Source organism: Pleurodeles waltl, chromosome 3_1 (genome assembly GCF_031143425.1).
Source record: "Pleurodeles waltl isolate 20211129_DDA chromosome 3_1, aPleWal1.hap1.20221129, whole genome shotgun sequence".
In the NCBI taxonomy this organism is placed as follows: Eukaryota; Metazoa; Chordata; class Amphibia; order Caudata; family Salamandridae; genus Pleurodeles; species Pleurodeles waltl.
The window spans coordinates 1,773,597,229-1,773,624,379 of NC_090440.1; the positions used below are offsets into that span (position 1 = coordinate 1,773,597,229).

The 27,151-nt window shown below is 43.3% G+C and overlaps 1 protein-coding gene across 1 annotated transcript in view; it reads right to left on the reverse strand.

Annotated features, from left to right (window-relative positions):
* The window catches only part of NCKAP1 (NCK associated protein 1), a 906,912-nt gene that overhangs the window by 247,062 nt on the left and 632,699 nt on the right, over nt 1-27,151 (reverse strand). The window contains exons 25-26 of the mRNA XM_069225777.1: nt 17,111-17,193; nt 13,248-13,328 (exon numbers count right to left, since the gene is read on the reverse strand). Coding sequence (XP_069081878.1) covers nt 13,248-13,328; nt 17,111-17,193 — 164 coding nt within the window. The remainder of the gene's footprint in view (nt 1-13,247; nt 13,329-17,110; nt 17,194-27,151) is intronic.

The window sequence follows — 27,151 nt, forward strand, 5'->3', positions numbered from 1 at the left end:
AGATTTTTGTTACCAAGAAATTGTACTCCTTTAGCTTGAAAATGCTTTCCCATAGGGAAATGGGATCCTATGAAGCCTGTGACAGGTTGAGTTTGGCAACTTTGTTCTCGAAGTGTTCTTGGGTAAGTCTAGGCCTTGCTAGTACACAAAATAGTGTGTTAAAGTCTTTCCCAGAAATTCAGTATCTAGCAGAGTTCGACCCACACAGTACAGACATTGTGAAATCAAATATGTTGGATATGTACTATCCAAGAAGGAGTCCACATGTAGAAGACAAGTGCCTTTATGAAATTCTTCAACACTACAGATATAGAAGCAATGTAATGAGAATATAGAAGAAGGGAAATATGCAGTACTTGGACGTGATGGTTATTTCATCAAACACGCAAAAGAAAATCTAATTAACCACTGAAAACTTAGTTGCCAAACTCCCGACAAAAGAGAGTTTTTCTATTTGGCTCTTCAACTGTTCAAACCTTTACGTAGTGAATAGGAATTACTTGGAGACTATGGGGGTTATTCTAACTTTGGAGGAGTGTTAATCCGTCCCAAAAGTGACGGTAAAGTGACGGATATACCACCAGCTGTATTACGAGTTCCATAGGATATAATGGACTCGTAATACGGCTGGTGGTAAATCCGTCACTTTTCCGTCACTTTTGGGACGGATTAACACCTCCTCCAAAGTTAGAATAACCCCCTATGACTGCTATGATGATTCTTTCAATACTGTCAAAGATCCTACTCAGTTTTCACAAACTATTTACAAATGTTAAATGGTGAGATGCAACAAGAAGAAACAATTGCTGCTGAGGTAAGCTCAGGATAGTTCTCAAAGCAGCCAAAGTTCAGGACCACTGAGTCAGGATCCTCTTGGACAACATATTACTGAAAACCCTATGCTCGGGATTCCACCCGTGACTAAATGAATTATAGAAAACTTATTCGTACAGAGATACTTTTGTCCGATTATCTACATAATCTAAGCAAATCAGAAATGGATACATATTTCTGAACGTATTAATAGCCTTGAGAAAGCCCCAGGTACATACACCGTTTAGGGGGCAAAACACGTGTCGGCTGTTGCTTTTGAAACTTCTGTAATAAATGACCACTGGACTCATTGACATGGCTTAGAGTATTGATTGAAAACATTTGCATGTGAAGATTGGACTCTTACATCGCATTTAGGGGGGGCTCACCAATCTTTTTTCTACTACATTATTGAAAACGAAGCTGCAATAGCTATGAATTAAGTGGAAACTGTAGTGCAGCAAGCAAGACTGGAATCTGTAGATCAGGAACAGTTAGTTGCACAACTCAACAATGAACAAAAAGACACATGTAGTGAAGTAAAAGCCAAAATAGAACATGGATTTCTACATGAGAAGAAACAATGCAATTGCTCATCATTCAAGCCAATACTTTTATATATCAGTGGCCAAGCTGGTACTGGGAAAAGCTGTTTAATTAAAGTCCTCTGCAATTACCTACACAAGACTACAGAATCAAACTTATCGTGTGTAGTAACAGCATCTACTAGATTAGCTGCACACAATATCATGGAAATATCCTTACACAGACTATTTACGCTAACGGTTCAACACCACAATAAACTGGAATACCAGAAGTTATCTGGTGAAGCTTGCCATGAGGTGGTAAGAGTTTTGAAGAAATTGAAGTTTTTAATTACTGATGAGTTAAGCATGGTTTCAAATGTAAGGCTTGCCTTTGTTCATGTGAGAATGCAACATATTTTAAAAAACTGAATATGACGTCTTGTTTGGAGGAGAGCATTTAATTGTATTTGGTGACCTACTACAACTTACCCCTGTGAAAAGTCAGCCTATTTTCAAGACTCTTTTACATAAAGAAACTCAGAACTCATTGAGAAGTATTGGAAATGTAAACATTTGGCAATATTTCAAAAACAAGGAACTTGTGAGAAATATGCATCAAACCTCTGAGATGGAATACGAAAACATTATAAAGGACATTAGAGTAGGAGTTCTGACAGAGGAGGGAAAACATACCTTGGAAAGTCAACTTATTAAGAAACTGTTTTCCATTAACAACACAGCAGCAGAGCTAATGTTTAATTTCTGCAAAGAAGGGAAATCCATAGTTATGTCAATGCCTACACTTCAAGAGTGTGCTGATTTTAATCAACAATGAATTACTAAAACTAGAGAAGGAAGACATTTTGGAGACTACAGCTACTGACAAAATGGAATACCAGGGAGTGACCGTGTTGCTCAGTGAAAAACTACAAGAAAAATGTAACTCTTTGGAGAAATCTGTATCCAGCACTGCTGGACTAGAGAAGTGTTTAGGTGTCTGCAAAAACTGTAGTGTAATTTTAAGACGTAACTTAAGTGTTGAAGACGGATTAGTAAATGGTGTGATGGGTGAAGTTATTGATTTCATCAAATTCCCTCACCGTGATAAGGTTTAATACTTAGCTATAAAATTTGATCAGGTTGATGGCGTGAAGCAAACTGGTCTGTGTGCCTTTTGCTTGTAAAATAAATATATGTCCGGCAAAAGCAGTTCCCAGTCTGTCTTACGTATGCTGTAACTATCCATAAATCACAAGGATTAAGTGTGGATGCTGCATTTGTTAGTACTGGAAGAACTGTTTTTTAAGAAGGAATGTCATATAGAGCACTGTCACAAGTTTGAACATTGTCTGGTTTATTGCTGGTTGATTGTGATGATAAGAAGCTTATTTTACATGCGGCTATGTCAGAGAGTACAACAGATTAAGAAGTATATGTGCTCCTCATTTAGGACAGTATCCTGTTTAGGAAAAACAGATATTATGTCCTAAGAAGAAACTCACAAAAGAATCAATGCATAGTCCTGAAAAGACAGTAAACAAGGACACACAAAAAGGTGTTAAGAAAATAAAACATGGAAAATGACAGAGATATTGTAGGTTACCAGTTGGATAACACTAATAGTGTAATTGCTATGCTATTCCACATGTTGTAAATGCACTTCAAGAAAAAACACTTAACACTTTGTGTACATCACTCTTTCATTGCCTTTTTTCATTGCCTTCAACGCTTATCTTGTGACAGAACTGTAATACATTCTGCTTCAGGCATTTGAGAACTAGTAGACAAATATAGTGGATCTGCAGTATGTCCTCTGAACGCTCAACAAGATGAATAGGAATTTAAGATGGTGACCTTTGGAGTTTTAGAAGAAGATGATGTAAATATTGAGGACATATTGGGACTGAGTTATACATGGAACCATGAGTATGAAGATTGCTCGTCCTCATCAACCACTGAAATCCAATCTGAGCGATTTCTCTGCTTAACTCCGCCAGATTCTAAAAGTTTGTTTTAATAAACTAATAAAAAAGAGTGACGAAAGCATGACCTGTTCAAATTGTAAATCAAATGTACTGTCCACATTGCTTATACAGGGAAGTGGAAAATACATTATAGCAAAGTTTCAACAATGCAGAGCAAATGGATTGAAACTGGACAGCGAAATTACAAACTTTAATGCTGGACAAATCAATTTCTGTAAGAACATATTGTACTTTAGCTATCATCTTCCATAAAGGCCTTAATATTACATCTAGACATTATACTGTATATTTAAAGACTCAAACTGGATGGACGAAATGCAATGACAGCATACACTACCTTTCAAACTTCCTAATTCTTACCTATTTTTTCTTCAGCCAAAGTTCTAATGAGTATTTATGGAAAAAATATGGGATACACTCTTCTATCTATGTGAATCATTACTGCTTAAGACATAATTCGGCCTATTAGAGGTGATTTCAACAAAGGCATATACAAAAAGGAGGTGTGGATGAAATATGATCATAGGATTTCCAGAAGAAAGTAACTATACAGTCTTCTCTCTACGTGGATCATCACTGTTTAAGACCTAATTCGGCTTATCAGGTGTGATATCAACAAACACATATCCAAAAATGAAGTGTGAATGAAATACGTTCATAGGATTTCTGAAAGAAAATTACTATATGGTCTTCTCTCTACATGGATCATTATTGTTTAAGACATCCTTCGGCCTGACGGGAGTGATGTCTACAAACCGATGTGCAAAATTTAAGTGTGGATTATAACTGATCGTAGTCTTTTATTACAGTCTTTTGTTTAGTGCAGTAACTCTAGCTTAATTAAATAATTTAGAACATGTAATGACTGCAATTCACAGTATCACTTATTTGTGGTGAAACACTGAAGTTGTGGGTTTTTATTCTACAATCTACATGACCGTTTTGACTCACTGTTCAATGATGGTTATTCAGTACTCCATTTAAATGTACGAGGGTAAACGCTGACAACAGAAAATGTGGGAAAATAACATGTTTTAACGTAATGTCATATAGTGTTACAGCATAAGCAGTGTATACAGTTTTGTTTCAAAGGTCTTGTAAACATAATACTAACTTATTATTATGTTAGTTTTCTTTTTCAACAGTGTTTGGAGAGATATATGTTATCAAATGTGTCAAGATACTAGTAGTGGCAGATAAATATTTCTTTGCAATACTTATGGAGATAGTCTTTTTGCATAGACAGTATTTGATATGCGTTGCCACCAGTTTGGTTTCTTGTCACTCACCCATACAGTACTTGGCACATACAGCCACTCACTCATTTATAGATGCACTCATGCACTCAATCACCCATACACCACTCATTCTCACTCACCTACAGATACACTCAATCACTCATAAACCACTCATGCACTCACTCAGTCACCCATACACTACCTATGCACCAACTCACTGATCCATATACTACTCATGCACTTACAGTCATGTACTCAGTAAATCACTCATGCACCACTCATGCACTAAATTTTGCTTTTTTTTTCCCATTTTTTTCTTTTTTGTACATTTTTCAACTAAACACACAAATCTTCCCGAAGAATAGAAGGAAAAAAAACTAACACTTATGAGTGTTGGCGCAGCTAAAAATGGTGGGGATTGATTGCTCCCCAACACTCAAAATGGCCTTACATTTTAGGAAGTATTGTCACACTGCAGCAAATTCAGAAACAGCGGCTGGTGGCTCTGCAGAGAACATAGGGCCAGATGATATGCCTGGCTGCGAATCATGTTCACTGGATGTTCCAAGGGAGAGTTCCCTTTCTCCCTGTGCTCTGACAAGGCGTGTACTATTGAGACTTTAGAAAGCCTTCATCATGGATGAAGTTCACATAAATATTCATCTCAGATCCCCAGTGAGTACTTTTTTGCACAATGTGCATGTCATCTTTCGTGCATTCACATTCTTTTCTCATTCAGGGATTTAAAAAAAAAAAAAAAAAAAAAAAAAAAAAAAAAAAAAGGTCCACACTGTGCTTTCCTTCCTCTTACTTTGTGGTTTCTCTTCCTCAGAATTATTGCTGTGAAAGTCTTCATCATCATCAACACAAGCTTTATTCGATCTTTAGATCATCAAAGCAAATACACAATAAACACAATAAATAAATAACAACTAAAAAGTAAAAATACAGTTCCAGTTTAAAACCGTTTTAAGACCAAAAGGCAAGAGCGGCACCCCCACTGCACCATCTAAAAGAATCTCATCCATCATGCTTAAAATACATTGCTAATAAAAGAGTTACGTGTACGCCATGCTGCCAGTAAGTACTTACTAACAGCCTATATTGTGACTTTAGAACAATGGTTTTTTTAAATCCTCAAAGCAAAAGCACATTCCCTTATTCCCATTTCCCGACAAATATTGTGGATCCACTTGGACCTGGGAGAAGAATATGCGGGACAAAAAAAACATAAAATGTTCGACAGTTTCAGAAGATATACCACACGCGGGACATATGTCAGTTATTGTCAAAGTCTTCAGCGGCAGGGTCCCAAAGCGGAATCTAGCATATAGGCTTTTGCCTAAAATATTGGGTATAATATCTAGATATAACTCAAACTGTGGATACCATTTGAGGTCAATAAAAAGGTTGGTTAGGCAGCCATGGGATCTAATGTAATCGTTCCAAACATAGGACCAATTTACACGCTTCAACACTTTGGTGTGGGCTTTCTCAAGGTTATGGGGATTCTCCCAAAAATGTCCTAGGCCCATGTTGCTAAACCAGCTAGATACGTGTTTGACCCAGGGGATGGATGCTGAATTAGGACACTTTAGCAGATCTAGGAGTGAGGTCTTGTGAACAACTAGTTCTGGGACGGTCCATAGCCTTACCCAATATAAAAGAGGTCTTAAAATAATTAGGTCGGCTATCCGTTTCAGGCCCAGATCTAAGAACAATGGGATCAGCGGAGTGCTGGGAGGGCAAGCACATAGAGCCCTCGCAAAGCTGTTCTCTCCAATGGTTAGCCTACTGCTATCGGAAAAACCCCATACCTCCGCACCATAGGCAGCAGCCCCCTGTGCCCTAGCAACGTAGATCTTGATTGCTGGGGAGACAGTTTTTGTCGTCGTACCTCTATAAAAGCGCAGGATGGATGCTGCACCATGCTGCAAAAGACCAGCACTTTTATTAACCTGTTCTGCCCAGTGCAAATTATCAGTGAGCCTTACACCCAAATAGTCAATGGAGCTGACCTTATCCAGAGGATCGCCATCTAAGCGAATAGTACATTTCTTCTGCAATCCAGAGCGCAGTGCCATCAGCTTAGTTTTCTTGTGATTCAATCCCAGGCCATAGTCCCGGCAAAATAGATTGAATCTGTCTATAAGAATTTGTAGACCCATAGGGGATTTGGAAATATGTAGGGAATCATCTGCAAAAATAAGGATTGGGATTTTCTGAGCGCACAAGGTGGGAGCGTCGTTCTGGCATGCCATCAAAACCTGTACCACCTCATTAATAAAAATAGAAAATAAAAATGGTGCCAGCATGCATCCCTGGCGAACACCCCTATTTATGGGGATTTTATCTGTTAGTTTGCCTTGATTGCCCCATCGCACTTGCGCATATGTATCTTTGTGGAGTCACTTCAGGAGATGAATTATATTAGCTGGTGTCTCTATTCTCTGTAGCACCTCCCATAGCTTCTCTCTTGGAACCAGGTCAAAGGCTGATCTCAAATCAACAAACGCAACATATAGAGGTTGTTTTGCAAGAGCTGTATATTTCCAGTACAACACGGCCAGCCTAAATGCCCCATATATGACCACTTCCAATAGGAAAGAGGTATAACCTTGTCCCAGAATCCCTAAGTATGCTATCACAAAAATGGCTACTTCTGGAAAATTGTGTCTACCTCTCAGTAACCCAATTTAGGGGTGGGTACTAGCCTGTAGGTGGCATGCCTACCTCACTCGATAATTTTACCGCCTGTCCAGGTGCCAAATGGGCTCTCTATAGGGGATTCATTTCCTCTCCTGTGAGGGGAGACAGATTTGCATTGCGAAGGCTGCAGTCCTTTGAGGTCTGCCGCCTTAGGTAGGCTAATCAGCAGGTCATCCTGTGGGAGGGAAAGTTACATCCTCTTCCCAGACAGGCTTTTGTTCTGAGAGCAGAAATCCCTCACAGAGGGGGTCCAGAACAGTGTTTCGGGTGGCAGGAACTGGTCAGAGCAAGCACACCAGAGGCTGGTAGGGTTTTTAGGGGCACCTCTAAAGTGCCCTCTGGACGCATGTATTCGTAAATCCAACACTGGCATCATTGTGTGTTCACTAATACAATAGGTTTGATACCAAACATCCCTATCTTCAGTGAAGCCATCATGTAGCTGGGTAACTGATTTGTGGGAGCCTGATGCTTGCCTGCTTAGTCTGTCTGCTTTGCATTTGTCCTTTCCTGGCAGATGTATTGCATGCATCTCCATGTTCTTCTGAATTGTCCATTTCCAGAGTTGCCAAGCTAGTCTAGAAAGGGGTGGATATTGAGCCCCCACCCTCCCCCCATTGTTGATGGAAAATATTGTTGTTGTGTTGTCTGCCTGAATTAATATTGTTTTTCCCTGAATGTGCTTCTGGAAACTTTCAATGCTAGAAAAATTCCAAGAGGTTGATGTGTTGTACTGCATTTTGCCCCCTACAGATTCCCTGTATCTTCAGAGGGCCCATATGAGCTCCCCATCCTAAATGTGAGGCATCTGTGGTTATCGTTACTGAAGGAATAGGTTGCTGAAATGGTCATCCTTGTGCAATGTTTTCTCTGTTGAGCCACGCAATTTACTCCAGCACCTTCTTCGTAACAACTACTAGCTCTTCCCAACTCCCTTTCGCTTGCGACCATTGATTTTAATGCCACTCCTGGATTGGTCTCATATGAAGTCTCACGCATGGGATCAAGGGAATGCACAATGCCATCTTTCTCAACAACCTCCCCAGTCCTCGCTGTCAGAGCTTGTCCCTTCCGGTAACAGAGAACCTCAACCAGAAGAGACTCCGCCCTCTTCTAGCTGGGGAATCAAATTCAATCTTGCTCCCACGAAAAAACTTCTCCTGTCCTGAAGATTACTTCTCTACGTTTAATGAGAAGCCTACAGAGTACAATGTTACAATGTCTTCATCATTATAAGAATGTCCTGCTTGTATTTCTGTTAACAGTGTGCTCTTACTAACCAAACCCCACTCCCCCGGACCCCTCTTGGCAAGACATCATCCCCCACACCAAAGTATGAAAGTAGTAGAGAAGTCTGTTGTCTTCAGAGACACCATCCCTTTGCAGGCCAGGGAACCGGCCATCTCTGTGAGCAGATGGAACAAAGTCAGTCAGCATGCAGTCATGGTCATCTGGTTGGAACCTCCCTCTATAGTGCATGGAAGAGGGAAATGTTTTTATAATAAAACAACTGATGTTCTGAGAAAGAGTTCCCACGTAAAAAATACTTATGCTTCTGTGAAATGTTAGAGACGAGGTGCACCACTTGTGCCAGCAATCCTATCTCCCTGCAGCCTTGGAAAAAGCACGGAAGGAAAGAATGTTGTGCTAGGAAATGCAAATGTTCCTAGACGAAAGGACAGCAAGATAAAGGAAAATAAAGCATCACCACAAATATGGCTGCATCTAAAAGAATATAATAAAATAAAACGTTACTAGGCTAAAGGGTACAGGCAGCAGGCCTAGTTGCAAAAATTACGTGCCCACAAACATCACTAAAATGGCCCCACAACAGTGGGAGTTGTACCTCCTCTAGCTAATTGTCCTCTTCCTCTGGCTCTTCCTTGAAAATAATTCCTTCATAGCTGTTGGTACGGCCAACTTTGTTGTGATGCAGAGGTCTGAGTGCCACAGTGGAAACCCTGATAAGAGCTTCCCGCCTGAAATGTCCCTCTAGAGGCTGGTCTTCTTGGTGTGAAAGACCCTGAAACTGCAATGCACCCATGGACTTAGCTATTTCATCGTTCTTTTTTAGCTGGTTGAGGCTTTTTTCAACCGTATTCCTGAACAATTGTTGTCCGTTAAAAGGGGTATTTATTATGTTTTGCTTGCTTGAACCTCTGGCTTGAATCTAGAACTTCTTAGCCATGAATGATGCCTTAAAGTAACCCCCATTATCAACTGGCGACTAGAGGTGTCCGCAGCATCCAGTGCAGATTTCAAGCAAGAGTTTGCTATGCTTTTTCACTCTCTACCAGATGAGCAACCTCTTCTTGTACTGTTCTGGGAGATGCCTCATTAGTTCAACTATCTCTTCCCAATGCTGATGTGTGTGACTGTTAAGCAAAGCACTGGAATTTGTAATGAGCCATTGGTTTGCAGCACTCCTCTCCAACCTGCGGGCCCATAAGTTCCATCCTTTTATTTTCTTTATCTGGGGGTGGCTCCATGGGATGGTCGCCCTCTTTGTTGCCATAGATGTTATGACAGAATCTGCTGCTGGAACAGTACCCTTTAATGTACTGGGTCTTTAGAGGAGAACTTTTATTTTGTCTCTGCCCTCTGCATGACTGCTCTGCAGGTAGCTGGTTCCTTAAAGGTTTTCCTGCCTTGATTGAAAATACTTGGTAGCATGGGCAGATACTGGTTTCCTACCTGGCTTGGCAGCAGTGTATTTAATTTTCAACTGGAGGAGGATAAACCCCAGGCATGGTTTCTTTGAAATGTTTCTGCGGGGACCCTCCTAGATCAGGTATGCAGGACCCATGATCATCGCATGGATGTTGGCCACTCCTCTATCAAGGCAATTTGTCTGAAGAGTGCTGTGGTCAGTATGACCTACCCTTTTTCCAAGCTTGGATCTTGGGCACCTGTAGCCAATTTTAACGGTTTTATTGCCAGCCCCTCTCACATCCACTCACCACCGGCATTTTTCTTAAAAAGATCTCCGGCAAAGAGCCCTCTAGAAGGGCCTGTCAGGCATTGCAGTGTCGGCCTGATGAGGAGCATGGCCTGATGATGAAGCATGTAACCTAACAGTGTGTGGCGGCTATTGTCCTTGCTAGGCTAATGATTGTGGGGACCAGGAAGACCCCTAGCCTAATTGATAGAACAGAGTCTTTTCTTTTGGAACAGTGCATCTCAGTTATAGGTTTATGTAGGGAGATTGATTCACTGGACCATATAATTCTCCCTGGATTTATATCCCCCTTTGGTTTTGGTACTGAAAAAATTCCGGACCCAACCACTAAATGGCGAAATAATGCACAGCATGTGAATCCAGAAAAGATTCACATCGCAAAACACCGTCTCTGTGGGTCCTTTCTCCTAAACAGCCTAAACTTCCTGCCGGGGCAGAAAGGAATGTCATGGCATAGGCTTGTTTGACAATCTGGAGGTCCGACCTGTTGAATGTTATGGCTTGCCATTCATGGGGAAAATGAGTGATCCTGCCTTCCATGGGGTGATCATGAGCTGCTAGATAAAACCTAAACGGCTTGGATGATGCTGCTGCTAGAGAGGCTCCTGCTGGACCCCCTACCCTGACCTCGAAAGGAACACTCTTTCCGAAGGCGTAACACCTAGCGTGATGCTTCGAAAGCTGCAAAATTGTTGGTGATGCCAGTTGCAGGTACAGAAAGAGAGAGAGAGTACAGTAGCTCTATTTTTTTCTAAATCGCTCGAGGGTCGAGTTAACCTTTGTAATGAGGCGAAACCTGTCAAAAGGCACATACAGGAGTGATGCTTGAAAATCACCTGAGGAGCACACAGATCTCATCCACGTGTGGTGCCACAGCACCCTACTAGTGTGGACCACTCTGCTTAAACAGTCTGTTGTGTCCAGGCCTAACAGGATGACATACTTGGCCGCAATGTGGCCATGTTGAATGGTCCGTGCCAAACTGGCACAGAATCATTCCAGGACTGAAGGTAGGACCTCAGCAACTGAGTTCCATAATGTGCAAGAGTACCTTCCCAGCAAACAACTGATGTCAACTAATCAAAGAAACCATCCATTTTATATCTGCCTCAAATCTTTCAACTCTGTCTGAAGGGTAGTGGAAAAACAATTGGGATTGACCCTGCTAATGGAGTTCAGTACTAACAGGCTCTCAGGAGGAGGAAATTGTGTTAGAAAGGCGGGGACACCCAGAACCGGTCTGTAAAGAAGTGTTGCTTTACTTTTTGTTTATGCAAATGCAAAGCATGGTTTGGGATTGGTCTAAGTGCTCTTGAGGGGGTAGGTCAAAGTGCTGAATAGCAGTAGGAGTTCAGATGAGAATTGTCTGAACTGTAAACTGTGAGGATGTTGGTTTTTACCTCAATGGAAAGTAGTTGTAGATCCAAAACGTCTGTGGAAAGAACGGGGGTCAGGGGAGTCATATAAAAAGGGTAGTCATTGTGTTGTGGCAACCATCATTGCCAAACGCTGGCTGGTTCTGGTCATAGTCTGATCTGAAAAGCTGTTAGAGCACCCCTGGCAAGGGAAGGGGGGTGAGGGAAGGGGGGGGGGGGACGAGGGGCTCCTTGGCAAAGGAAGTCTTATCAGAGCCAAAATGGGGCCAGTCAAACTGGAGTTGAGCTCAAGTGCAGTTTTGTTAAAGTCGAGAAGCATTGTGTAGGATAGAACTATGGGATCAAGTTCCTCCACTGGTGTCGGAGGCATCAGTACCAGCATCAACACAACAGGAACTGGCACAGATCATGATGCCAGACGTGAAGTCAGCTCCCGAGTTGGAGCTGACCCCATAGGGGGTTCAGGCGGCACAGAGGGAGGACACACCGGCAATAACTCGACTGGACTCCTCCTCAGACCCATGGGGGTCTGAAGTAGAGCCAGATGGAGCAGGAAGGAAGACAAAGATACAGATGGAGTAGCATCTATGACCGACCCAGAAATACAGGGTGCACTACAATCAGCTGCAAAAGTGGATACTAGGTAGGGACCAAGAGCGAGACTGCAGGGCACCATGACATCCCTGCGACTTCTCAGACAGAGTGGTGAGGCTATGACAAGGATGCTTGGACTTCCTGCACTTCTTTTTGGATTTGGACTAACCGCAAAATTGGACTGCAACAATGACCTGTCACAGCCTCGAGAGTGAGAAAGGGTTCATGTCCTTGACTTTGAGTGAGAGAAGCCCTTACACAACTTTCTTCAGTGCCCTTCAATGTGCAGCATGGCCTTGCGGTCCCGAAAAGTCTTCGGATGCATCACGGCATACTTCTTGCACAACTAAGAGTTATGGCCCGACCAGAAACACCAGAGACATACCTACCTTGGGTGGACCCATCACAGAAGTTTGTTTGTGAAAGTCCCTACAGGACTTAAGCCCTGCAGGTTTTGGAGGGGACATATTTCCTTGCACACTGGAAAGAATCCTTTAGAGAAAAAAGTAGGCGCTATTTCTAAATCCGTGTACGAAGGCACAGAATGAAAGAAACTGATGTCAGCGCTTGGGTGATGCCTACGTGGGGTTCCAGTCCGTTTTAGGGCAGGGAGAAGAATTGATGCCGAATCACACAATGTCACCTACAGGCAATTGCAGATCTAGTCCAGCATCTGAGGATATTCTAAAAATGAGGTACTTGGGGTTAGAAGTTACCATCAGAAAATAGGATAGGATAGAATGACTGCCTACCAAAACACATGGTATTCCAAGACAGCCTTATTTTAAGCGCAGGGTTTAAAAATAATGAATGATCTCTGATCTCAGTTGTAACATCTCAGAGAGTGAGAAATTAGGTACCATTTCCATCTCTGCTTCTTTCTCTCTCCAATGTATTAACACTGAATACAGTTAAATGGGGATATATACAAATGGAAATATCAGAAGCAATCCCAAACTTTGTTCTATTACCAAACACAGAAGGTAACAAAATCAGACTGAGCCTAATGTGTAGTAACCAACTCCTGTTTAGAGATGAAACATTACCTTCATATCAGTCTCTCTTGGAATGTGATCCTTGAAATCTTCAACCGAACTGACAAGGAAAGGAATGTGGCAGGATAAGACCTAGGAGAAAATGAAAAACAAAACCTCAAGTCTTAAAATAGATATTTATATTACATTTAAATTAATAAATTGTTTAACAAGACAAGAGCCAAGTGGAAAAGTGGATAATCAACACACTGATGGTGTGACAAACATTGATCTGCATAATGTGCAGCATGGGAGTGAAGTGTACATAGAGAAGGTAACAGTTCAGAGACCTGATGTCCAGGATGGACCTCAGGGAGCCATCCTTTTTGGGGATGAGGACGTATGGGGAGAAAATCCCTTTGCCCCGCTGATGGGGACACTGGTTCAATTGTCCCTTATTGAAGGAGTGCTTGAGATGTTCTCTGCCCAGGATATGGTACAGGATGGGATGTAGAGATGGTTTGTAAGAAGTTCTAGGGAGTAGCAATGGTGAACCACACTGCTAAGACTCGCTTGTCTGATGTTTTTTCCTGCCAACAAGGAAGGAAATCTTCCAGCCTGATCCCTGTAGAGGCACGGGGAGTCAGTGCTAGGAGATAGAGACCATTTTGCTGGATCTTCCCTTGCCCCCGTATCTGTTGCCCATGTAGGCACCGCTGGCACCCTCTCTGTGTCTGCTGGTGGTTGGACTGCAGCTGCCTCTGGTAGGAGGGGGTATGGTCTAGGGAGGTGGTGTTCAAATCATGCTTCACTAACTCCTGAATCTCATCCCATTGCACTCTGTCATATCAGGAGAGGAAGCCAACAGAGTTAGCTATCCTCCAGTGGGTGGTGGCTTCTACCGCTCCCCACTTCACAGCAGGATTTAGCTTTCTATTCTCCTTGTTAGGCAGGGGAGAATCGCCTGTGGCCTGATCATCAGCAGCCTGGCAGTAATATGTACCACAATGTATTTTAGTTGCTGGCTCAATGCCCAACCACCTCGGGCAGTGCTTTGCCCCAACCTGGAACAGGCTTGTGCTCAAAGCACATGCACCTAACACAACACAGGCTATGAGCACAAGTTCAAGAGTCTGACAATAGATGGAATATTTCCAGGATGGCTATAATTTTTTTTTTTTAATTTACAGACTCATTGAAATTTGACCCACAACTTATCAAAAATAAAAGCACATATATTAATTGTTAAATTTACAAACGTCCTGCAACACCACTGATGGTTAATCCATAGTCAGTTTATCTCCTAGAAGGGAATGTCTAGTCTATACTGCTGCCTTAAAGAATAAACAAGTCTGGAGTCTATTTCAAGAAATATAGCTACTTAGAGCTGGGTTGGCGTCCATTAATATCAAAACTACAACTTTACTTTATTGTAATTCTTCAAGTTTGATCATCACTATGCACTGCTGTTCTTTGACATTCATCATTCAGATAGTGTTTCTTTCTTTGCAGTCAAATGCTGTTTATTAGTCAACTGCTATTTTTATTTGTCAATACACCTCATGGGTGTCAGTGTTTCTCTGTAATTTCAGGTCAGCAGACAAGAATAAAAGAGGCACTTTGTGTTAAAAGAACCAATCACACTGCTCAGTACACCTTGGCATTGACTTGTGAACTTCCTCTCATTTCTCTAATTTCACAAGACTAGCCTCGTCTCTGGCAGAGTTCAATTGTTTGAATCTCATCATTGCTTCTTAATTTTCAATCAAGGTGCTCCATAAGAACTCTAATTCATTTTTCATTTGGGAGTGATGGAGAGCCAGCCTGATAAGCCTCTCTCACGGGAACTTGAATGCTATACTTGCATCAAAAGGAAACTATGTTTGATAGTCCCGGAAATATAATCCCTCTCATTACTGTTTAGTTTAGCTCCAGTGGATCAGTATCCTTCATCACAACATATCAAATCCTCAAATCTGTGTTCCTAAAAGTTATGGTCTCCAATTTGTTTGAGAATTAACTGTTCCCTGCTCTAGCATTCATGTGGAGCCCCTTATAACCTTAAGACTCAGACCAGCACTCTGCTTCTCCAGTATGTCAGCAGATTTGCCTAGCAATGCCTTGCCTCTTGTCCTGATATTCCCACATCCTCTACACAGGTGTTGTCCTTTCCACAGACGTTATTGCAGAATTAGGCGAAGTTGCAAGGCAAGCACAGTTATGTTCGTGCACTACAGGTGGTGGGAGGCTATGCTTGACCTTTATGGCTTCAAAACAGCATATATGTATTGCACTTGAGGGCCTACTGAAGATCATGGGGATTTCCCACAAGAAGACACCCATTAAGGGCCTTAATTGAGGTACAACATAAACAATACAATAGAATAAAAAATAAATTGGCTGTAGCGGAAGGGATTTAGGGGGCAACTGCCAAACATTTTGCTGGAGCAGGAGGTTAAAACAGACAAAATGGACACCAGTCATACTCCTCATGAAATAGCCAGAGGGCTTTTCCTACCCAACAAGAGGCATTCACTAAGTATCAACAGCCTTTATGTTGGCATAGAAGGAGTGAATAACTAAAAAGCAGACTAGAATGTCAGGTGCGCCATTAATCTCAGAAACCTGGATTCTCAAGAGCGAAAGGGAGTAGGGCATGAGTAAAAATGCAGATTTGTTGATGGCAAATGCAAATCTTGATTATGGAAGGTGTCCAGTGTGGGTCAGAAGCAGATTACATTAGCACCAAAAAAAATCAGTGGTTGTAATAGTAGACCTTCAGGAAACGAATGACAAATGGAAAATAGGAGGATAGACTCTTAGAAAAAAAAACACACTATGCTGAGCTCCGAGTGTTGATCTTTGTTGATTTGTTGGGAACCCAGCAAAAGGTATATTTTGACAGCGAACTACGCAGAGGGAGACATATGAAGAGCGAATGTTGTAAAGGCCCGTTCTTTTAGCAGAAAATAAAGGAAAAGGGTGGTTGGGAAAGTGTGTGTACAGTGAGGTGTGTCAGATTATCATGAGCATGTTCTGCTGCTTCTAGGAATCAAGCATCTACGTGGGAAGAGCAGGCTTGCAAATGTATCCACAGAGTCTCAAGGGAGAATAAAATTTGGTCTAGCATGAAGCCTTGATGTGATTGAGTCTTTCATTAAAGTTCATTCTCTTGTCCATTAACTTCTGTCCAGTGGTGTTGTACTCAATTACAGATCCTTGGAAAGCACTGACAATTGATAAAAAATTAACACTTTGAGGGTGCAGTTACCAAATGTTTATGGTTAAAAGATGATGAATTAAGGCTTTTAACGACTTGAAAAGTTATTTCATGAAAAAATATGCATAAAAGCAAACATTTAAAGGAAATATATCTTCTACTATACCATTTAAGTCATATAGAATTATAGATGGCTAGCTTGAGATATCTATAATGTCACTTAGAGATGAAAAGCATCTCCATAATTCACTTTTTACCCCTCTCTATTTTTATATAGTGTGGCCTTCAAAATCATCGGCCCCTGCTTTCATCTGCTATGAAGCAGCAGAGTACTAATGGGTGAGTCACAACATGGTCATTACTTCATTCTAAATGTAAAATAAATTTAAAAAACTGGCCTCCTGCCATGAACCCCCCCACCAATCCCAGTGACTTCTCACCCTTCCCAAAGCTGTACTAGAGCCAGCGCTCTACTGAACGGCTCTCAGGAAGCCCTTTGAAATCACACTGGAATTTCTTTATAAGGCAGGAAGAGTGGGGAAGCAACTGTTGTTGTCTCCTGTTGCTACATTCTAGCATTTAATAACCAGATTTAGAATTGGGCTTGGACGACAGTGGTGCTCACTGAAAACCATCCACAAGAAACATATGCATGCATTCATACATACAAAACCACCAACACTCATATTTCAAAATGAAAGCAAACGTGTCTTACATCTCTAAGTGCTTCTTGTGCTAGTGAACGGAATGATAGTATAACACCAATAATAGTCATTCTCTTCAACACACTGTCGACAGCTGAAAAAATGTTAACAAAAAACAATTAGGAACATTTTTGCCAAACAAAAACAGTTCGCATTTTCAGAAAAAAGCACGCTAGAAACAGGCATGGTGAAGGCATTTTGTTAGAAAGTTACTCACAATGCTAGCCCTCCCATGTAACAGTTCGCACCACAAATTACCACCACCATGTGAAGAATGTCTTTAAAAAGGAGGATCTTGAAGTGTTTTTACAAAAAGACTGAAATAAAAGTGGGTACTACGCTGGAGTAATACGCTACTTACTTGCAACATTCGGTTGCAGCTTATAGTGCTGTAGATTCTGTGCACACATCTGCCATTTAATGTGGAGCACGTTGTTCTTCTTTGACAAATAGGTTTCGGTTTCAAGAAGACTTGCGATTCCCCCCTCAAAACCCAATGCACCACGACATCTTAGGCTGTATTTCTATCCCAGGCTAAGTATTTGTAGGTGTAGACTTGTGATGCTGTAAACTCTATAACCTCTGATAGATGAAGAAGTTACCTACCTTTGGTAGCACTCTTTCTGGTGCATACACTATGTAACTCCACATTCTTCCCTTACATTACTCGGCAGGCGCAAAACTAGATGTGGAAACTGTATGAGCAATGTTCCCGCATTGGTGCACTAGCTGACACTGTGCAGGGCCACACTGACTCTGTACTACCCAAGAAGTGACAGAGAGAAGGTGTGTAGGAATCCAACTTTTTATATAGTTGACCAAAATGAGTTGCACTGTGCAGAGTCCAAGCAATCACCACAGGATTCACAGAGGCCCAAACAACATCCCAAATGCTCTCTTTTTGGGTAGTGTGGCCGAGCAGTTAGGCATTTCAGAGGGTAGTGCTAAGCATGTAAGGCAAACTCATGCAGCAAGTGAGAGATACACTCAAAGAAGTTCAACACTAATTTATAAAAATAACATTTTTATATATCACCGGAGTCAAGTGAGTACTTTTCAAGTTATGAATCTTTACAGTTTTCAAAAGTCGACACTGCATTTTTCAGATGTGGTAATGTTATCCTCTAGAGGAAGAAGCACTGCATATAGCTACAGTACAGCGCCTTACGGGACCAATCTCCTGGACTTGGGGTAAGTATGGGGTAAGGTCTAAGGCCACACCAACAAGTCACCTCGGGCAGCTGGGTGCAATTCAATGTCAGGTGCCCCATGTAAGTCAATGGGGGATCGGTCTGGTCACAAAGTTGCTGCAGGGGTGGACTGAAAGTCCAGTCCAGGTGAACTACCGAGGGGGTTCAGTTCTTGCGATGCTCGGGGAGACCAGTGATCCTGTTGTCCTCGGTTCAGGACGTCCGAGTGAAGAGGTGGTTTGGACCGTCGAGTTTACCATTACCAGAGGTGGTGCGGGGGGGGGCCTAAAGAAACAGGCTGCAAGTGTGGACTGGGAGCCAATAAAGCCGAACCAACAGGTGGGCTTGCATCTCAGGAGCTTGAGGAACATAGGGACACCAGTGGTTTTCTTCTCCTCTGTCTGGGGCATCCGGGTGCAGAGGTGCAGTGGATTGTCAGGTCTCCGTCACCAGAGACTGTTGCGGTGAATGGGGGTGGGGGGGAGAAGTCTGCAGAACCAGACACCATCGGGAAGTCCACAGAGGGCAAGCCTGGGGTGAGCTTAGTCTCCGGAGGGCCTGGGGACCACGCTGACACAGTTGTCCCACTTCAGATTGGGCTAGGCAGTTTGGGTGAATTGGTGATGTCCGCTGTCGGGTTTTTGTCTCAGCCCTCACAGTTCGTTCTTGGGTGCCTGCAGTTGCAGGGGGAGCAACTCCTCTACTCCAAGGGAGTTCTTGGCGATTTGTGAAGCACTTGCAGCTATCCCAGTTTCTTGGAGGCTGCAGCAGCAGGGTTGGTCAGTTGCTCCTCGAAGGTCGGGTGCAGCAGGCAGGCTAGCAGGGTTGGGGCCAAGTCAGTTATGCTCCTCGGTTCAGCAGGCTTCTTGTCCACTTCTTTTGTGCCCAGCAAAGATCTGAGGTCCTGGTATCAGGGGGTTTCCTAAAGACTTAATTTAAGGGGAGTGAAGGGTAGTAGCTAATGGGCTACTTAGCCTTGGGATCATTACACCCCCTAGATGACCACTTTCTGTGGGGAATGGGTATCATCTTGTCCAGAGTTCTTAAATTCCACCACACACAAGATGGCAGAATTTCCTAAGTCGTGTCCATTTTAGGCTGGTCACTCTATGGGTGTTCCCAGTCTGGAAGTGTGACACGCCTCCTGCAGAGCTAGTATTCCTGCCTTTCCAGGTGCCAGATGCTCCCTTGGGGTGGGGGGGGGGGGGGGGGGGGGGTGGGGGGGGGGGGGGTTGGGGGGTGGTGGTGGGGGGCGTAGAGGAAGAGGTGGCATCTTCCTCTGAGGAAGGTCAGATCTGCAGACCAAAGGCGGTGGGCTTCTTTGAAGCTCCTACTTTGGAATGCAGGTCATCCTGTGGGGAGCGGTGGTTAACACCCCAGCTGGGACAGGCTTTCATTTCTGACCTCGAGAGAGAGAGGGGGCTCTCACCCTAGGAGGTCAGCTTCTTGTCTGTTGGTGGCAGGCTGGCAAGACCCAGTCAGTGAGCTCACCAGCAGTTAGTGGTTTTTCAGGGGGCACCTTTAAGGTGCCCTCTGGGTGCATGCGTTAATAAATCCATCACTGGAATCAGTGAGGGTTTATTAATATGAGATTTTGATACTTAACATCCCTAGGTTCAGAGAAGCCTTCATGTAGTTGGGGAACCCATAGTAACCAGCGCCTGGTACATGTATTTAAAATGGGTTCCCTGCACACGTACTACATCTAAGAATCGATGGAGACATAATAGGGGCATACATATGCCCTCACTTGTAATATATTGCACCCTGCCTTAGGGCTGAAGGCCTGCTGTAGGGTGACTTATAGGTATTATAAGCAATGTTTTAGGGGACAACGTGTTTTCAAGTTTGGGAGCACCGTGTCACACAGCCTGCAATGGCAGTCTGGATAAGGTTGGTGCTAGGTCTCTCAGAGTGGCACACATTATGCTGCAACTCTTCAGTACCCATGCCCTAGGTACCAGGGGTGCCATCAACTAGGGACTTCTAGAGGGGCTGAAGGGCCTGGCCACTTGGGGATCAAGTGACCAGATGTTTTGTTTTGGAGAAGGAACACTGGCACTGGGGACCTGGTTAGCAGGAACCCAATGCACTTGAGTCAAAGCTGCATCTAAAAACCAGACAAAAGGTGTGTGCAGGTGTGGAGGGTGGGGGGGAGGGGACCGGTACTGCAACCAGAACCCAGCTCCCTACAAGGCGCATATAAGCGCCGATCTGCTAGCTGACATCACCGCAGATTTCTCACCTTAAAATAGGTATCAAAGCAGTACCTTCCCAAAGTAGAAGGTCTGTGAAGTGGACTCAGAATAAAAACGTTGCACTGGCAGATAAAAAACACACAAAACACAGGTATAACACTAATGCCCAAACACACTACCATACGCACCAAACACACTACCATATAATGTGCAATGATTCTGTGGAATTTCCTTTTTTATAGGTATTGTGCATTTATTCAAACTTGATTGACCACCATCTTCTACACTGTAGCAATCAGTCAGAAACAGACTCAAAGATTACCACGATCCTCATTCTACAGATTTACCGATCTAATCATTGAGTCAAATGGTCTACTATGAAGACAGGAGTCATTCACCTATTGATGTTTGTGAACTTTAGTTCACAAATAAGATTAAAAGGCAGATGGCATATGTCCTGATGAGACCTACAGATGTATATTAGTGGGTCGAAACATCTACATTTTATCAAGGGTCGTCTAGACTTATTCTGTTTACCATTGATTTGATAACTCCTGATTGGTTCGCTTATTAGAATGTTGTATTCACATTTGCTGAGCACCACACAGCTGCACAATTGTTGATTCCATTTTTATTCAAGGGTTATTGTATAAAATATAGAAATTCTTTTACTCGCCAAGACAGGTTCTTGTGTACATTCATACATACTTCAAATTGTTTAATTAATGTATACAGGCTGCATAAATGCATGATACCTGTTAAAAGAAATCCTGTAGAATGAATGCATATTGTTAATATATATCAAAGAGACCACTCTGAGTGTTACTTCAGTGGTAGCATCCTTGGCTGTGGAGGAATGGGCTTTCAGACATTCCTGAACACCTTGGCCAGTACGTAGTTGACCTTAAAGCTGAGGACTATTTGCCTCCACATAGTCATCTTCCGCACAAATTTTCCTTTCTTTGTTTCAGGAACTCCACATGAAGCTGATTGTCCACACAATGGTCTTTATTACAATCAAAGGAAAATCTTATAGCTCTTTTGGGGTCTAGCCGATAAAACCTCTTCTCTTCTTTCAAGATGTAAGGAACGTCAACAGGGCAATGTACTGCAGACCATGAAAGGCTATGAAGGTTCGAATGAAGGACCCTGCCCTGTTGCTGTGACAGAAGATCCTCTTGAAGTGGTATCATAATCAGAGGACAGATCTCTTGCCCAGACGTTCCAGGTAGCACACTCTCCTGGCCACTAGGATGACTTGGGTCCCAAGTCTTCCTGATCTTTTTCAGAGCTCAGGGGACGCTGGGGAAGGATGGCAGAGTCCTGTGTTCAATTCCAGCTGGAATGCATGTCCTAGCAAGTGTCTCTGCGGAAATTAATGTGCAAAATGTTGGACACTCGCTGATAAAAAAGATCTAGAAAGTGTTCTACTCACTATGGAAAGGTGCCTTGTGCCACCTGGTCATGTAGACTCCATTCGGAACCTGCCAGACTCCGGCTGAGCTTATCTGCCATGGCATTAAAATTCCTCGTCCATGTTTTTTATAATCATGGAAATCTTCTAACACTAAACCCATCTACAGAGGCTTAGAGACTTCTGGCACATGATACAACACCCCACTCCACCCTACTTATTGCAGTACCATATGGAGGTGGTGTTTCCCTGTGAGAACCTGCACCAGCCTCCCTTTGATGGACGGCAGGAAGGTCTTCAACACCAGATCAATGGCCCACAACTCCAAAACAGTGAGATTGAGCTGGTTTCTGAGCCAGAGTCCTTCGATCTGTCCTTTCCCCACATGACCTCTCCAACCCAGTAGTGAAGCACCCCCCCCCCACCCACACCATCATCTCTGGGTGGGTAAGGAGAGGGGCTTGCTGCTGGACCAATTGTTTTTGAGCAGCTATCATTGAGGTTTGAGCCATCCCATCTGAAACCTGGATGGCATTTGCCAGATTTCCTGGTTTCTGGGCCCACTGGAACCTCAAATCCCGTTGCAGATTCTGCATGCGCCACCTGGCATAGTTGACAAGAAAGATGCAGGAAGCCAAAAGGAAACACAGCTTCCGAGCTGCTCTCACTGTAATACAGGACTGAAGCAAAAACATCAGGATCATACATAGAATATCCTGGACTTGTGTTATTGGGGAGGCTGGGTCAGAACTGCACCTTGTCCAAAAGAGATCCAATGAATGGAAGCCTCTGTGAAGGAGTCAAGTGTGACTTCAGCTCATTGATAGTGAACTTCAACGATGTGAAGAGATTCACCATTGCTGAATGATTGTGGCAAACCATACTGGTGGGGAAAACTGGCATATCCAACATCTGAAAGTGGGAAATAATCACCACCATCACCTTTTTGAACACCTGAGGGGTGCTGGTGAAGCCAAAGGGAGCACAGCAAACTCAAAATGCACCTGGCCTACCTTGAACCACAGAGAACGTTGTGGGACTGCAGGAAGGGTTTATGAAAATATCCATCTTGCAGGTTCAAGGACAGCATAGTCACCCAGGTCCAGGGTAAACATGATCTTGGCCTGTGTTAACAATTTGAATTTGGCCCTCTGCAAAAAGGAATTCAGAGCCTGAAAGTCCAAAATAGAGCTGAGAACGTCCTCTTTCTTCAAAGCACAGGACTAGTGATAGTAACAACCCTGTCCCTCTTTCAGAGTCCATTTCTCTCTCAATACCACCACTGGGAAGTAAGTCACACATTTTTCGGTAGAATAGACAGGTGCTTGTCATGCAGTGGGGTAATAGTTGGCAGGGCAAAAAAAAAAAAAAAAAAGGCAGGCATAGGATGTTGAATGAATTGAAAAATCCATCTGTCAGATATGATGGATTGCCATCCTGGGAGGAAATTATGGACTTTGCCCACTATGGATGGTCATGCGCCTCTAAGGGTGTTGTAGAAGTGGCAGATGAATGGGAGAACTGATGTCCTTGCTTGACTGTGCGCTGCCTGCCCTATCAGTGTCCATGACCTTCAAAGGACTGGGATGACTGCTGTACTGGTGGGAGAATGTCCCTGCCTATACAGCAACAATGAACTTTTTGAATTGGTGCGGAAACTGTCTGGCAGGTGTCAAGAGACCTTAGGAACGCGCCCTAGCTGTACTTTCCTTAAAGCGCTCCTACGCAGGGTCTGCTTCTCACTGAAAAGGAGTGACCCATCAAAGGGTACATCCATGAGGGAGATCGTACATTTATGGAAAATCATTTGGATCACATCCACTTGTGTCGACAAAGAGCAAGACTAGCACAGACTGCCCTCCACAGGCAGTCTTTAGTAACCAGACCTGCAGGGAAAACATATTTGGCTGCCTTCTGTTTGTCCTGAAGAGTTTGGGTCAAGGAGGCCTTACGGTCTTCCATGGACCGATGGCAAGATCTCGCTGGACAGGGCACACAGCACATGCATAGGAAATAACTTTTACTAACCGCAGTGCTAGACTGATGAAGGAAAACATACGAATGGCAAAAGCCTCACTTCTCTTTGATCCTCTGTCTGGAGGAGTGGCTGGTAATGAATTGGAATTCACTTCACTGACTAAGGCCTGTATAATAAGGCTCAGTGGAGTAGGACCTTTGGTAAGATCAGGGTCACGAGAAAATGTTCACTGATGCCTAGCTACCTACCAATTTCCCAGGTGGAAAGGAACAGGGCTTAGACCAAGTGAACATAAAGGTACCAGTAAAGGCCTATTAAAAAATGAGCAAGGATTCAGAAGTAGCTGTCCCAGGCTTTAAAAATGCTTATTCTAGTCTCACCTGAAGGCAGCTGTAAGTACAGTATCCAGCTGCTCCCCCACACCCCCAACCACCACTACACACAAGACTCTTTCTTCCACTGGCCGCTCACAAGACGCGTCAAGTTCTAACTCAGAAGAAGTTTGAAGCATCTTCCAAATACATGTTAAAGATATCATCATCTGTGCAGTGAGGCGAGAGAAAGACATCACCACCCACATGCTGGGGTGTTCCTTATTCTGCCAGAGGATCAGAGTCAGGCTCAAAAGCACCAAGGAGCCTCTGCTTATGTGTATAAAGTGGTAGAGGCACTGGGTCAGATCAGGGTGGATGACGGCAAGTTGCATTTTGAAGATTTCGCAGTTTGACATTGATAGAAACCAGTATCAATACCAGAAGAACTTCTGGTGCCGTTTACTGACGTCAATGTGGAAGGGTCTGGCATAGGTCTCGGAGTCAGAGTGGAAGTCTTCACCGGCATTGGTACGGGGACAGTCCTCATTCCCAAATCTACAGTCTGGGGCATTCAGTCTGGCTGTCAGGCCTATGCAGGGGTAGATAGCCGAATATTTAGACTGGCTCGACTTCTCTTAGCTACTGTCAATATATGCGGGATGAATGAATGTCAAAAGACTGAAGGTTGCTCTCGAGTCTTACATGTGGACATTTTATGTCTGCAGGAAACTCATATTGAAAGGGCTGGACAGAAATTATTGGAAAACCTAGGATTTACATTAATAGTTTGCATGTCTCATTGCACTAGTACATGAAGAGTGACAATAATGACATGCAAGAATGCAGGATGCTTGAAACGCAGCTTAGCCGATAACCTTGGGTGATGGGCTATAGTGGTATATCGAGAGAGGAAAAACTCCTTTACCCTCCGTTCAAAATGTGTCAACATTGGATGAGTCATCTATTTTCGACTCGCTGAATTAAGAATTGGCTTTATGGCCAACCCCAATCTGTGGGGATTCTAACATTAATTTGATCGATGATCTTCTCAAAGGTGGGGTTTCAACCTACAACGGTAGGAAACCCCAAGCATTTAAATCTCTACTTTATTTAGGGCGGGATCATGGTTTGACTGATGTATGGCATAAGGTGATGACTCCAGACCCAGGATATACCTACTTTTCGGCTCCCCACAAAAAACTTTTAAGGCTTGACTACTTCTTGATTTCCTGCAGTTTGATTCAAAGCTGCAAGACTGAAAAATACCCTTGGGTCATGTCCGATCATAACCCGCTTGTATTAGAGATTCAGGTGGAGGGGCTGGACAAGGCTTATCATAATTGGTCCTTTGAGAGAGCCTTGCTCAGGGAAGAGGAATATACTCAGCACATGATTGGCCAGGAATACCTGAAATTTAATAGGGGGAGTGCCTTGCCCAGGATTGTCTGGGGTGCCTTTAAGGGTGAAGTGGACGGGGGGGGAAAGAGATACCAAGCTTCAGCTTAAACCGACAAAAGAAAGTTTCAACTGCTCAAGGTATTTTATAGGAAACTGGCAGAAGTGGAGGCCCAACTAATTTCTGCAGGTGGCGGCCATGGTGGCAATAAGTGATATCCCAGCTAAGAAAGCAGCCGAACACTTTCTAGCCCGGAAGCAGGAATACCATGAATTTAGTGAATGGGTGGGCCATCTTTAAGCGGTGTGAACCAGACAGAAGTAGAGCCAAAGTCGAGATTACTGAAATCAGTTATGACCAGGAAAAGTTAGCGACAAGTTGTGATGAGATTAGGGAGGTTTTTCACAGATATTAAGGGGGGGGCGTATCGTGAGAATAAGAGGCAGAGGGTTATTAATGATTTTCAACATCAAGAATCCTTAATAGGAAATCAGCTAGGAGAAGTAGAAGTAGATCAGGCATTTTTGGACGCCCCTACGACTTGGGAAGAAATTCTGGCAGCTCTTAGCAACTTGCATCTAGGAAAGCAGCTGGCCCAGACAAAAATCCGCTCCAATTTTACAAAGTTTTTTCCAATGTAATCGTTCCTGATCTGGTAGAATTATTTATGGGGCTAACATTTTTTTTTTTTTTTAAAAGCATTTGTCCCAGCCTCAGCCTGTATCGTTGTCGTCCTTAAAAAAAGGGAAATACCCTCAAAAGACCCATAACATTGATAAAAAGTGACTCACAAATCTACTACAAGGTGCTGGCCTCAAGGCTTAGCCAAATAATAGGCAAGATTGTCTCGACACAGCAACAGTTTCATCCTCAGAAGGGGGACCACCTACCATACTCCGAGTCAGAGTAATAACGTTATTTGATGCTGTAACAGTCTCTGGTGACCCTACGGATCCAATTCTGCTGGATGCAGAAAAGGCGTTCGATGGGGTCTACTAGAGATACCTGTGGCAGGTGATAGGCTGGTTTGGAATCGGGCCAAATTTTATTCAGACAGTATAGGCTGTCTACTCCCAGCCTACGGCTAGGCTGCAGATAATGGCAGGCTAGCTTCAGCAGGGCACAGGGTGGTTGCATGTTTCCCCTTCTCTTTGCTCTCTATATCGACTCCTTGCTTAGGAAGCTTGAGAGCAATGATTTAATTTGACCTATTAGCTGTCAAGGCTGGGGTACAAAGACATTAGCCTATGCAGATGATGTGGCCATAGTCACGCCGCACCAGAGGGTGGCCGTAAAGGAGATAGCACAGGAGGTGCTTGCATTTGGCAAATTTGCAGGCTATTTGTTGAACTGAAGGAAGACTCTGATTGTGATCAACAGTAACAGTTTGAGGATACAAAGGTCGCTGAAAGAGCAGTACATCTGGGAGTTACCATGATGGCTAATATTGATCTAATTGTGGAGGAAAATCTAGCGGCGGTTATTGCAAAGGCAAAAAATAAATTTTGGCGATTAGATAATCTACATCTGTCTATTGTTGGCTGTTGTATAATGTAATATAT